The 12,827-nt window shown below is 41.7% G+C and overlaps 1 protein-coding gene and 1 long non-coding RNA gene across 2 annotated transcripts in view; both read left to right on the top strand.

The window, feature by feature from the left end:
* Positions 1 to 7,102, top strand: part of LOC131998128 (uncharacterized) — a 214,003-nt gene extending 206,901 nt beyond the window's left edge. The window contains exon 3 of the long non-coding RNA XR_009398590.1: positions 6,892 to 7,102. This is a non-coding gene — a long non-coding RNA (uncharacterized LOC131998128). The remainder of the gene's footprint in view (positions 1 to 6,891) is intronic.
* A 615-nt stretch (positions 7,103 to 7,717) lies between these two features.
* The window catches only part of LOC106090426 (cyclic nucleotide-gated cation channel subunit A), a 145,174-nt gene continuing 140,064 nt past the window's right edge, over positions 7,718 to 12,827 (top strand). The window contains exon 1 of the mRNA XM_013256596.2: positions 7,718 to 8,279. Within this exon, the coding sequence (XP_013112050.2) occupies positions 8,179 to 8,279 (101 nt within the window). The 5' untranslated portion in view covers positions 7,718 to 8,178. The remainder of the gene's footprint in view (positions 8,280 to 12,827) is intronic.

The raw sequence follows: 12,827 nt of genomic DNA, 5'->3' as shown, positions 1-12,827 counted from the left end.
ACTTCTCCTATGGGTTTTGTGGCGGGCGGATCCTTTTTCGGTGACGAACTGGAGGTTTTCAAAGGGGGAGCTTTAGGCTGGAGGTCGTGGCCTTCTCTGGTGCCTATGTTTACCCAGATGTGTTCAAGCTGGTTGGTGGCATAATTGCTCAGGATAGCTGTGAGCAGCACACAGGCTGGATCTTTGGGGTCCGATCTATGTGGTGTTCATTGGTGCCATGAAAAGCTTAGCTGCGGGCTACCGGGCGCGTCCACAGGTTGCGCATACTGGAATGCTCCAAACGGAGTATCTGCAAAGGCAGTCGCCGACAATCAGCGGTATCGAGCGGAGAGTCTCAGTGAGAGGTCGGGCGTCACCGGCTTTTGAAAAAATACTGAGTGCCTGTGATGCTTGATATGACTATGCGAGTTAGTGGCGCCTTTAAATCAATAACAGATCGGTCCTTTGGACCGGAACAGGCTTGTTCACCTACAGGAGCTTTACGAGGATCGCTACTTCCGCATACAATGTGGCTAAAATAACAACAACTGGGTTGGTTGTTGAGTTCCTAGGATTTAGCGAGTCACACAGCCACTTCTGGACGGGTGCAGTGTCAGGCAGATGTACGATCACATCAGGGCCTTGGATGTGATCGAGGATCAAGTGCGGCGGCCTTATGGGAGTGTCACAATAAATATTGACTGTCAGGCGGCGCTGAAGGCCCGCTGAGGCTTGTCGGGAATTGCAAGAAGCGTCTCGGATGTTTTGGGCTGCAGTCATTTCTGCGAGTGCTAAGTCGAAACACCGAAAATGTGGTGTGAATATGCACACGTAAAGGCCCAAGAAGGCCACCGTAGAGCAGAGGTTAGCATATCCGCCTATGACGCTGAACGCCTGGGTTCGAATCCTGACGAAACCATCATAAAAATTTAAGCGAAAGATATCCCCTAATAATTGTGAGGTACTATGCCATATAAAAATTTCCCTTCAAAAGAGGTGTCGCACTGCGGCACACCGTTCGGACTCGGCTATAAAAAGGAGGCCCCTTAGCATTGAGCTTAAACCTGAATCGGACTGCACTCTTTGATATGTGAGAAGTTTGCGCCTTTTCCATAATGTTCATGGGCAAATTTGCATTTGCAAGACCCAACAGCCATAAGGCCAAATACTGGGCGTTGTGACCTCTTTTAAAAGGTTTGCCATAAATTCAAATACAATAAAAATTTTACTTCTTGTGTAAATAAATTTGGCATTCAGCTAAAGGCCGGATACTTAAGTAAAAACTTAACTTACATCCAAGTTCAGTCGCAATGCCGCATGCCTTGCTCTTATAGCCCTTAGGTTATACTCAACCAAGGAACAATTGTCACCTGTTGTGTCACTAGCGAATCGTTTGAAAACTTCAAAGAATTTCAACGCATCCACCACCGGCGTCAGCCATTCCCAGGTTAGCAATGAATGTGGTATCTCGGTTAGTTGTGCACCAGTTATTTAAGCCGGAATGCTTGTGGTGAAACTAAGCTTTGATGCTAAGTGCATTAAGGAAGTAGACAGTACACAAGGGTGTTCATGTTCCTTTGACATTTCCCAAAGGTGGTAAGGACAACAATGGAAGGAGACGCTTTTCTTACTTACGTATTAGAATGCAGACCAAGTTGTTGCCCAGTAGGAGGGGGATAAATCATTGAGCTTCATTCCAAATGTATGCTGAAGAAATTTATATGCTTTAGCAGTTAGTTTAAATGATTTTGTAAAATTTCATTCCTTGAGAAGGATTTTCTTATTGAAAAAATCGAAGGATAGCTGTTGGAAAATAAAGTGAAGTCTGAGATAAACAAGTTTTAATGCTAGACTGAAAGACATCACTGGTTGTTTGTTTACCTTCTACCATTATATGTAAAATACTTTTATTTGTGTGTTGAAAGTCATAGCAGCATGCATGGTAAACAGTTTTGGATAAAACGCCTTCTAGGGGCTCAGGAATTCAAATCGGGAGATCGGTTTATGTGGGAGCTATGCCAGATTATGGAGCGATTTGTGCGAGAGTGTTGAAAGTCATAAACTAGGACTCGAACAAAAGCGGAGCGGTTCTTTTTTTGCCACAGCGGGGTGTTCTTTCAAAAAGTGGACTTTCTTTACTCTTTAGAAGTTAGCTGGAAATCGGTTCATAGACATTTACATCAAAACATGGACCAATGTGGCTCATACAATCCATACCGTGTAGGTTGGCTGGAGGAATTTGTGAAATTCGATATTTGATATTCTTGGTGATCAAGGTACAGGTCGCATTTGTTGTTCGATTATCGTAAAATTTTGCATCATCTGGTTTCACTAATGGATGCGGCACGCCGTTTGGACTCGGCAATAAGAAGAGGTATTTTATAACCTCTGATTGAAGTACAAACCTATCTTTAAGAACAAGCATTTTCCATTAGGCTGCAATATTAAACTATTTTTTCCTTAATATTGAGAGGTCTAATAAGTACAAGTCATTGTTTAATTTTGTAAATCAAAATATTGGTCTTTTTTGGCAGCCATATCCAAATATAGACCGATCTGAACCATATACGACACGGATGTCGAAAAGCCTAACATAAATCACTGTGTCAAATTTCAGCGAAATCGAATTATGATTGTGCCTTTTATAGGGCCAAGACTTCAAATCGAGAGATCAGTCTATATGCCAGGTATATCCAAATCTGAACCGATCTGGACCAAATTAAAGAGGGCTATCGAAGGGCCTAACACAACTCCCTTTCCCGAATTTCGGCGAAATCGGACAATAACTGTGCCTTTTATGGGCCAAAAACTTAAAATCGAGAGATCGGTCTATATGGCAGCTGTATCCAAATCTGGACCGATCTGAGCCAAATTGCAGAAAGTTGTCGAAGGGACTAACGAAACTCACTGTCCTAAATTTCGGCCAAATCGGACAATAAATGCGCCTTTTATGGGCCCAAAACATTATATCGAGAGATCGGTCTTTATGGCAGCTATATCCAAATCTAAACCGATCTGGGCCAAATTGTAGAAATCTGTCGAAGGGCCTAACGCAACTCACAGAGAGATGCGACACTGAGTTAAGTTAGGCCAACTTAACGCACTGTCGCAAATTTCGGCGATATTGGACAATAAATGAGCCTTTTATTGGCTCAAAACCTTAAATCGAGAGATCGGTCTATATGGCAGCTATATCCAAATCTGGACCGATCTGGGCCAAATTGACGAAGGTTGTCGAAGGGCCTACTACAACTCACTGTCCGAAATTTCAGCAAAATCGAAAAATAAATGTGGCTTTTATGGGCCTAAGCGTGATTTCAACGGACAGACGGACGGACATGTCTAGATCGTCTTAGATTTTTACGCTGATCAAGAATATAAATATTTTATAGGGTCGGAAATGGATATTTCGATGTGTTGCAAACGGAATGATAAAATGAATATACCCCCATCCTTCGTTGGTGGGTATAAAAATTGGTCCTTATGACTGGTATATTCAAGTATGGTCCAATTTTGATGGATCTCAAGAGATCTAGTAAACTGACTAGACCTTATTTCAGTGAAATCAGCCCAAAGGGATCCTGTTACGAACTTTAGACTATAAATCGGGAGTTCGATCAATGTATATGGGGCTCTTACAACCCGAATCTCAAGGCCTAGTCTTATACGCTGTTGGCAAGCTGCGAGCGAAATATTTTCTCACATTCCATTTGTATGCATTCAAATGGTATTGTTTGTGATTCAGCGCCCAAGTCTGAATGATATCGATTTTGCATTTATTTCAAGTGTCTCTAGACATCAGCTAAAGCTAAAGAGAAATTTGGTTCCATTGGTGAATGCATCAAATAGGATTCACTCTTATTCACAATCATTGCGAAATATTCACATTTAGTTCGGTAGGGAGTTATTTTAGACGTAAACTCGTTCTGTTGACATCCTCTCAAATGGAGGATTTGAATTTTTTTTTTTAATTTTCCTGTCGCCACTTCTGTGCCATTTTGGCATGGTAGCAATGTGTGCAAGAGAGTTTATTCAACGACAATCGGGTTATTTGCTTGCATTTGTTCGCTAGCCAACTTCATTTGTTTTGTTTATAGATAAGGAGATTTCATTTATTGCTTTTGTACCCTTCACCTTGGAGGTTGGATAATCAAGTCATTCCATTTATAATACCTCGATATATAATGTGCATATCGATGGCTTAATATAAAAAGGGTCTAACTCATTTTTTTTCCTCAAAATAGAGTTTTATGTTTAATCAGATAGACCTTTCCTCAAAATTTCAGTCGGAGGTAAAAAAGCCCTAAGTCAAGTTCTTTCTTTCTTTTGTAAAGTCATTTCATTTTGTCATTCCATTTGCAACACATCAAAATATATATCCCCTTGATCAGCGTAAAAATCTGAGACGATCTAGCCATGTACGTCCGTCTGTCTGTTGAAATCACGCTCCAGTCTTTAAAAATAGAGATATTGAGCTGAAATTTTGCAAAGGTTCTTTTTTTGTCCATAAGCAGGTTGAGTTTGAAGATGGGCTATATCGGACTATATCTTGATATAGCCCCCATATAGACCGATCCGCCGATTTAGGGTCTTAGGCCTATAAAAGCCACATTTATTAAACAATTTTGCTGAAATTTGGGACAGTGAGATGTGTTAGGCCCTCCAACATTCTTCGTCAATTTGGCCCAGATCGGTCCAGATTTGGATATAGCTGCCATATAGACCGATCATCCGATTTAGGGTCCTAGGCCCAAAAAAGCCACATTAAGTATCCGATTTTGCTGAAATTTTGGTCAGTGAGTTGTTTTAGGCCCTTCGACATCTTTTGTGAACTTGGCTCAAATCGGTTCAGATTTGGATATAGCTGCCATATAGACCGATCCTCCGATTTAGGGCCTTAGGCCCATAAAAGCCACATTTATTATCCGATTTTGCTGAAACTTGGGACATTGAGTTATGTTAGGCCCTTCGACATCCATCGTCAATTTGTCTCAAATCGGTCCAAATTAGGATATAGCTGCCATATATACCGATCATCTAATTTAGGGTCTTGGGCCCATAAAAGCTACATTTATTAACCAATTTTTCTGAAGTTTAGGGCAGTAAGTTGCGTTAGACCCTTCGACATCCTTCTTCAATTTGGCCCAGATCGGTCCAGATTTGGATATAGCTGCCATATAGACTGATCTCTCGATCCAAGATTTTGGGCCCATAAAAGGCGTATTTATTGTCCGATGTCGCTGAAATTTGGGACAGTGAGTTAAGTTAGGCCCCTCCACGTATTTGTGCAATTTGGTTTAGATCGATCAAGATTTGCATATAGCTGCCATATAGACCGATATCTCGATTTAAAGTCTTGGCCCCAAAATAGGCGCATTTATAATCCGATTTAACTGAAATTTGGTAAAGTGACTTATGTTGGGCTTTTCGACATCCATGTTGTATATGTTCCAGATCGGTTTATTTATACACAATTGAACAATGACTTGTACTTATTATTATTTGGTCCAAATCGGATCATATTTCGATATAGCTGCTACGGTATGCAGTTTTCACCGGATTTTGATGAAAGATGGTTTACATATATACCAGAGGTGGTGGGTATCCAAAGTTCGGCCCGGCCGAACTTAATGCATTTTTACTTGTTTCTATTATTTTAACTATGAACAGGAATGGCCTCATTTTTAAGGCCTTTCCTAACGAATTATGGACCAATCTTCTCAATATTGAGCACTAAGATTTTTTCTATGACTCCCACAGTATGTCCGGATTTTGCTCGGAATTCTACATTTCAAATTTAAGCAAATTTTAGTTTCGATGACTTAACCTGCATACCCCATTTGGTGTAAGGTATCAAAAGATTGGCTTGGCCCAAATTTAGCCCGTCCCTATGTTTTTATTTCAAATAATTATGACAAGTATGGGCCATCTGTGGAGGCCACCGTAGCGCAGAGGTTAGCATATCCGCCTATGACGCTGAACGCCTGGGTTCGAATCATGGCGAAACCATCAGAAAAAAATTTTCATCGGTGGTTTTCCCTTCCTAATGCTGGCAACATTTGTGAGGTACTATGCCATATAAAACTTCTCTCCAAAGAGGTGTCGCACTGCGGCACGCCATTCAGACTCGGTTATAAAAAGGAGGCCCCTTATCATTGAGCTTAAACTTGAATCGGACTGCACTCATTGATATGTGAGAAGTTTGCTCCTATTCCTTAGTGGAATGTTCATGTGCAAAATTTGCATTTTTACGGGCCATCTGTATATGTAAATGTATCTCCCATTTATTTGAAAAAGTCATTCAAAGAACCTGCCAAATGTGATCCTTGGTAGAGGGTATATAAAATTTGGCCCGGACGAACTATACGCGCTTTTACTTGGTATCTTTAATGAATACATTGACCTTAGATTTAACTAATTAGCCCACACCTAGCAACAAGATTGTTATCCCTCGCAGGGCTGAGCAGGGGGTTGTACAAATCTTGCAGCCTTCTCTTCCTTGAAGGATTTTAGTACTTTTATTTACGTAGAGATTTAAATCCCCGCAGTGCGGCGCATTTTGAATGTACCCATTGCGGTAGGTGTGTCAACTTTAGCAGGTTATTTTGTGTACTCTGCCATGTTTTACTGGTGTGTCCTCCATTTGGGATTTAAATCAATACTAAATGATTTACATTATGCAACGACCACTGTGTCGTTACATAATATCCCAGCCCAGTGGGTCTAAGGGGAGACTCGCAATGATTATCGGATTTTTGAGATTTTGCCGCATCACATTGGAGCAAATACAAATGACTCATTTGAATAATTTCTTACTGAGAACTTCAGCCAAAATGAAAGAAATGTCAATCAAATTTTGATGAAACCAAAATTAAATTAATTAATTTCGCTTAATTGTGTTTATCGTTACAGATAACTGCACACACTTTGGCACGACACGAGAAAAATCCCCACCAGACCAGATCCAAGGGACTAGCAGCAGCGCACCAGCGTCCGCCACAACCGTCACAACATCTGTCTCCGGCAACTGAGCATTGTAGTACAGCGACGACCATATGGAAGAGAAAAAAATCATTAATTTGGTTTTATCGATGGTTTAGCATGTGAGCATTTACAAGGCTTAATGTTTATATCTCGCAGAGTGAAGGATACATTGGCACATCCCACTGCGGCAGTAAAGACGACAACTGCTGAGTGGTGACACACAGAAAAATAAGCAGACACACAAATACACACACAAGGGGAAATATTCATGCAACGAGAGAGCCATCAATACAACTTAACTTACCCAAACCACATGAAGCTTCCTTGCCCACACACATACAAAAGCAATTTTTTGACTTTTTAAATTAAAAAAGGACCTGCAAGTAATGCCTGGGATTTAAAACCCACACACACATATACAGATCTTACACATATATCACTTAAAACAAGGCATCAGATACATCGTTCGTTGGCAGAGCACAATGAAATCTCACAAACTTTGACTTGGTGTCATTAGTCAATTTCGTCAATAATTCCCTCTCCCTTCGGAGGCAAGCAATTCGCACAGAGATAATTTAGGAAAATTTCAGCTGAAAATAGCAAAAAAGAGCGGCAAACAATTTCCCTGTCCAACAACATCGTCTAACAACTTAGTGTGTGTGTGTGTGTATACGTGTGTCTGTCAGATGCACACAGGGCAAAATCATAAAGCACTCGACTTTGGGCCAAGAGAACGGCAGAGAGTGTGATTTGCGAAGCACGTGTGTGTGTCCTGTGTACCGTATAGCGTGACTCAAACCACAACGACAGCCACTCCATAGATGTGTCAATCAATGCAACAAAGATTTTAGATAAATCACTTTTGTTCATTCAAGACTATGGGGAAAATTTTTATAATTTTCCCCAAACATACAAAGAACACCAAGTAAAATTCCCCCGTGCTTTCTGGCCACCGCTGCAGCTCTCCCTGCTGCTCCACACAAGGAGAAGAGATTCTTTTGACTGTGCAAATTGTCACTGTCGTAAACTGTGATTGAGGTTCACTGAACGAGGATATCGAAAGCAAACGCCAACGTCGACATTAAAAACAGACTGAACATAAGCTCTTGCTTGTTACAATTGCAGGCCAAGAATAGTAACGAAAATTTATTCACATCTGGATTTGGAAGAATTTTTTGCTTACGTGCGGACTTTTGGTTCATGTCATGAATCGTCATGTGGACGTATATGATGGCTGCTGCCCGTGGCGATCGGGCCAACTCTATGATGGCGTCAAGACGTCGCAATGAAAGTGAATCACCAAAATATGGTTACAAGTAAGTGCAGTGCATGCAAGGCATCACATTCTAGAACATCTTTATTTTATTTTCCCTATAGTTGACATGTTGAAGAGATTATTCTTGGATTTAATTTCATGCTCATACATGTCAGTGTTGACAAGATAAACCAATTGAAAATTATTTGTCTGCAGTAATTTGTTACACTTGCTCAAACTCCACTTTAACCGTATTATAGAGCATAACTATCCCACAAATTTTTTTTGGCAGGGTTTCTTTTATATCAATATATCAAGATAAGTAAAAAGGACTTTAAATCAAATCTGGACCATTTTGGGCCAAGTTGCAGAAAATTATCGAAGAGCCTAACACAACTCACTGTCCCAAATTTAGGCGAAATCGGACAATAAATGCGCCTTTTATAGGCCCAAGAACATTAATCGAGAGATCAGTCTATATGGCAGGTATATACAATTCTAGACCGATTTAAGCCAAATTGAAGAAGAATGTCGAAGGGCCCAAAAAAACTCACTGTCCGAAATTTAGGCGACAATGGACAATAAATGCGCCTTTTATTTGCCCAAGACCTTAAATCGTAAGATTGGTCTATATGGCAGCTATATTCAAATCTGGACCGATCTGGGCCAAATTGAAGAAAAAAGTCGAAGGGCCTAACACAACACACGGTCCCAAATTTCGGCGACATAGGACAACAAAGGCGCCTTTTATTGACCCAAAACATTAAATCGAGAGATCGGTCTATATGGCAGCTATATCCAAATCTGAATAGATCTGAGCCAAATTGAAGAAAAAAGTCGAAGGGCCTAACACAACACACGGTCCCAAATTTCGGCGATATAGGACAACAAATGCGACTTTTATTGGCCCAATACCTTAAATCGAGAGATCGGTCTAAATGGCAGCTATATCCAAATCTGGACCGATCTGGCTCAAATTAAAGGAAGATGTCAAAGGACCTAACACAACTTTCTCTCCCAAATTTCAGCACAATCGGACAATAAATGTGTCATATATGGGCCTAAGACCCTATCGGCGGATCGGTCTATATGCCAGCTATATCCAAATCTGGACCGATTTGGACCAAATTGAAAAAGAATGTCGAGTGGCCTGATATAACTCACTGTCTCAAATTTCAACAAAATCGGATAATAAATGTCGCTTTTATGGGCCTAAGACCCTAAATCGGCGGATCGGTCTATATGGCCACTATATATCAAAATCTGGACCAGTAAAATTGAGGAAGGATGTTGAAGGGTGTAACACAACTCACTGTCCCGAATTTCGGCAAAATCGGATTATAAATGTGGCTTTTATGGGCCTTAGACCCTTAATGGGCGGATCGGTCTATATGGGGGCCTATATGAAGGTATAGTCCGATATAGCGCATCTTCGAACTTAACCTGCTTATGGACAAAAAAGGGTCTGTAAACAATTTCAGCTCAATGTCTCTATTTTTAAAGACAGTAGCGTGACAGATGGACAGACGGACGTATCTGGCTAGATCGTCTTAGATTTTTATGCTGATCAAGAGTAAATATATTTTATAGGGTCGGAAATGGATATTTCGGACGTAATGAATATACCCCCATCCTTTGTGTGTTAGATAAGGTTAGGTTGGAATAGTATGATACCAAACATAAGATTCCAAGGTACGATTTCATATATGCCGAGGCCATCGTTTGGACCATAGCCATTTCACAACCGCCTGTCTCTCTTAAATCCATTCATCGCTCTACGTAATGATTTATCGATGTATCGTTTTGTGCCACGTTGTTGAGAGGTTCAAGGACTTAAATCTGTCGGGATTTATTCCTCTCAACTCTTCCCATGCATGAAAGAGAAAAGATACCATTGACTAATTCCTGTCTTAAAGCCTGACTTTGGCAGATAAAATTCCACGGCGTCGGTTTCGTGTCACCAGCGACAGATGTCGTCATTCTTATCGGAAACAGAGTTCGCAATACATATGCGAGAGAGGAGGGTAAATATCTGTAAACGAGTCCGATTAAAGAATATCTTCCTCTCGTACAAACAAAACAACATAGTTATGACCAGAGATCCATTGTTGCCTGTGCAATCGCCCCAGTTAGACTTACCAGAAAGGTAGCGTTTTGGATACTATGCTCGAGTCCTTCGGTGTCTTTAACGCCCGCAGTATGTAGGCCCAGCATCGCTCTGAAGAGTGTACCGGTATATCTTGCCTGTAACACCATCTGAAGCTGATCAAGTTGTGACAACCTAAAGGGCATCCTTTCAGCAGACTCTCCAATGAGAGGGACCTCGAAGGACCTGATCGCAGTAATACCCATTGCAAATTTGCCCATCTACATTCAACTAAAGAATATTAGGGATCCTTGTCTACTCGTCAGTCACTGGATAAATGTGATCACCACCCTGGAACTTTGAGCTCCGTCTTGCGTGGTGTTCATTGTTATATTGGGAAACTTAGCAGACAGCCTCAGTAGTTTGGTGGACTGCGATGAAGAAACAGTGCAACGTAAGGATACTACAAAAGGTTCAGAGAACTTTGAGCTCCGACTTGTGTGGTGTTCATCGTTATCATGGGAAACTAAGCTGAAAGCCTCAGTAGTTTGGTGGACTGCGATGAAGAAAAAGTGAAACGTAAGGAAAGTACAACAGGTTCAGAAACATGTTGTTTTGCCATAGGCGGTGCGATGGGAACCATGCCCACTAGGGCACTGGAGACTATTCAAGATATCCGACCCATTCACATACAAATAAAGTGTGAGGCAGCCCCTGCGGCTGTGAATGGTTAAAGGATAGGAGCAGGTCATACCACTGCGGTACAATACAGGCGACGAAATGAAACCCGGATTTATAAGAAGAGGTTTCCGATCGGATACCTGATATGACACTTCAGGTCGAGTGCGAGACACTGCTGCCAGCGACACAGACTTGGATTGATGGAACTGTGGTTTATCCATCTGGGGGATCATGCTACGCAGATGGATCAAAGCTAGAGTACAAATTGGTCTGAAGGTCGACATTGAGATCCCAGGGACTGAGATCTGTTTTAGACTGCCAGACCCCAATACGATTCTGCAGACAGAGATCCGGGCGGTGGTGTGGTATTCACGCCAGGACGTCGAGTGTGAACATCTTTATGGACAGTAAACTTGCAGTATAAGAAGGAGATAAATGCCTTCTCTGAGGGTGCCACGACCCGCATCGTTTGGGTGCCGGGCCATAGCGGAGTAAGGGGGAATGAAAAAGCAGACGGTTTGCCAGTGACCGCCAGAGCACTGCCGCAACTAAACTACCTTAACACTAAGTCTTTCGAGTCGATGCAGTCCGAGTTAAGCCATTAACGCCGAATGGATAGAGAAAGTCTCAATAATAGAGTTGTGTTATAAAATTTTATTTAGAGTAAGGAGAAAGGTATTCTAAATCGGGTTTCTCATGCTTATAGCGCATGAATGGGTATTTTTGAAAGACAGAAAGTCGATGTTATACGGATGGATCAAAGCTAGATAAGAGAGTGGGCCTGGGGGTCTACATTGAGAACCCTGGGTCTGAGATCTGTTTTAGACTGCCTGAGATCTGTTTTAGATTGCTGCAGGTGGAGATCCGCAATGCGTGAGGCGATCACGGAATGCGTGAGGCGATCACGGAATGCGTGAGCCGATCACGGAATGCGTGAGACGATCACGGAATGCGTGAGACGATCACGGAATGCGTGAGACGATCACGGAATGTGTGAGGCGATCACGGAATGCGTGAGGCGATCACGGAATGCGTGGGGTGGTGTGGTATTCACGCCAGGACGTTGAAAGGGTAGTATCTGTGTCTTGTATGGTGTAATCATGGTCTGTCGAAAGGTGGCCTTGTTTCTAAACTGCTTACTTAGTCCAAAGTAGCATCTGTTTGCCAGTATTATTCTTCGCTTAATCTCAAACTGGTGTCATTCGTTTCGGTTACGACGGTGCCGAGGTAGGTAATCTTGCTGACTATCTCAAAGATGTGGTTGTCCACTTTCTCCACTTTCTCCATTTTCTTTTTCTGTTCGGTTGTACAGGGCTTTTTGGGAGTTGAAACCATCCAATTCGTCTTATCTCCATTTTTGCCAGACCCATTATCACTGACTCTCTTTCGATTCTGTCAAAGGCTGCAGTTACTACTTCCGGTGACCGATCTATGATGTCGATGTCGTCGGCATAGGAGAGTAGCATGTGTTCTCTTGTGATTGGTGTGTCATATCTCTTCACATGTGCATCTCGTATAATTTTCTCCAGCAGGATATTAAAGAGCTCACACGATAGATTGTCCTTCTCTTAACTTCGATTGGTAGTAAATGGTTCCGAGAGATTCTTTCCTCTTCTTACCGAGGAACATGTATCAGCTAGTGTCAAAAAAAAAGAAGAGGTGTAGTCAAAGAAGAGATGGTAGGTGTTGATTTGTCCTTCTCTGGTCATTCCAGGATTTGGCGCAGTATGAAATCTAGTGTAGGTTGGATTTACGAGGTGTAATTGAAAAGGCCCGATTATTCCATTGATTTTAGGTTTTTAATTTTTCACACAGTACTCTCCAGAGTACCTTATATGCGAT

Source organism: Stomoxys calcitrans, chromosome 5 (genome assembly GCF_963082655.1).
Source record: "Stomoxys calcitrans chromosome 5, idStoCalc2.1, whole genome shotgun sequence".
Classification (NCBI taxonomy): Eukaryota; Metazoa; Arthropoda; class Insecta; order Diptera; family Muscidae; genus Stomoxys; species Stomoxys calcitrans.
Note: the sequence above shows the minus strand (reverse complement) of the source record. Positions and strands in the feature narration are given on the sequence as shown.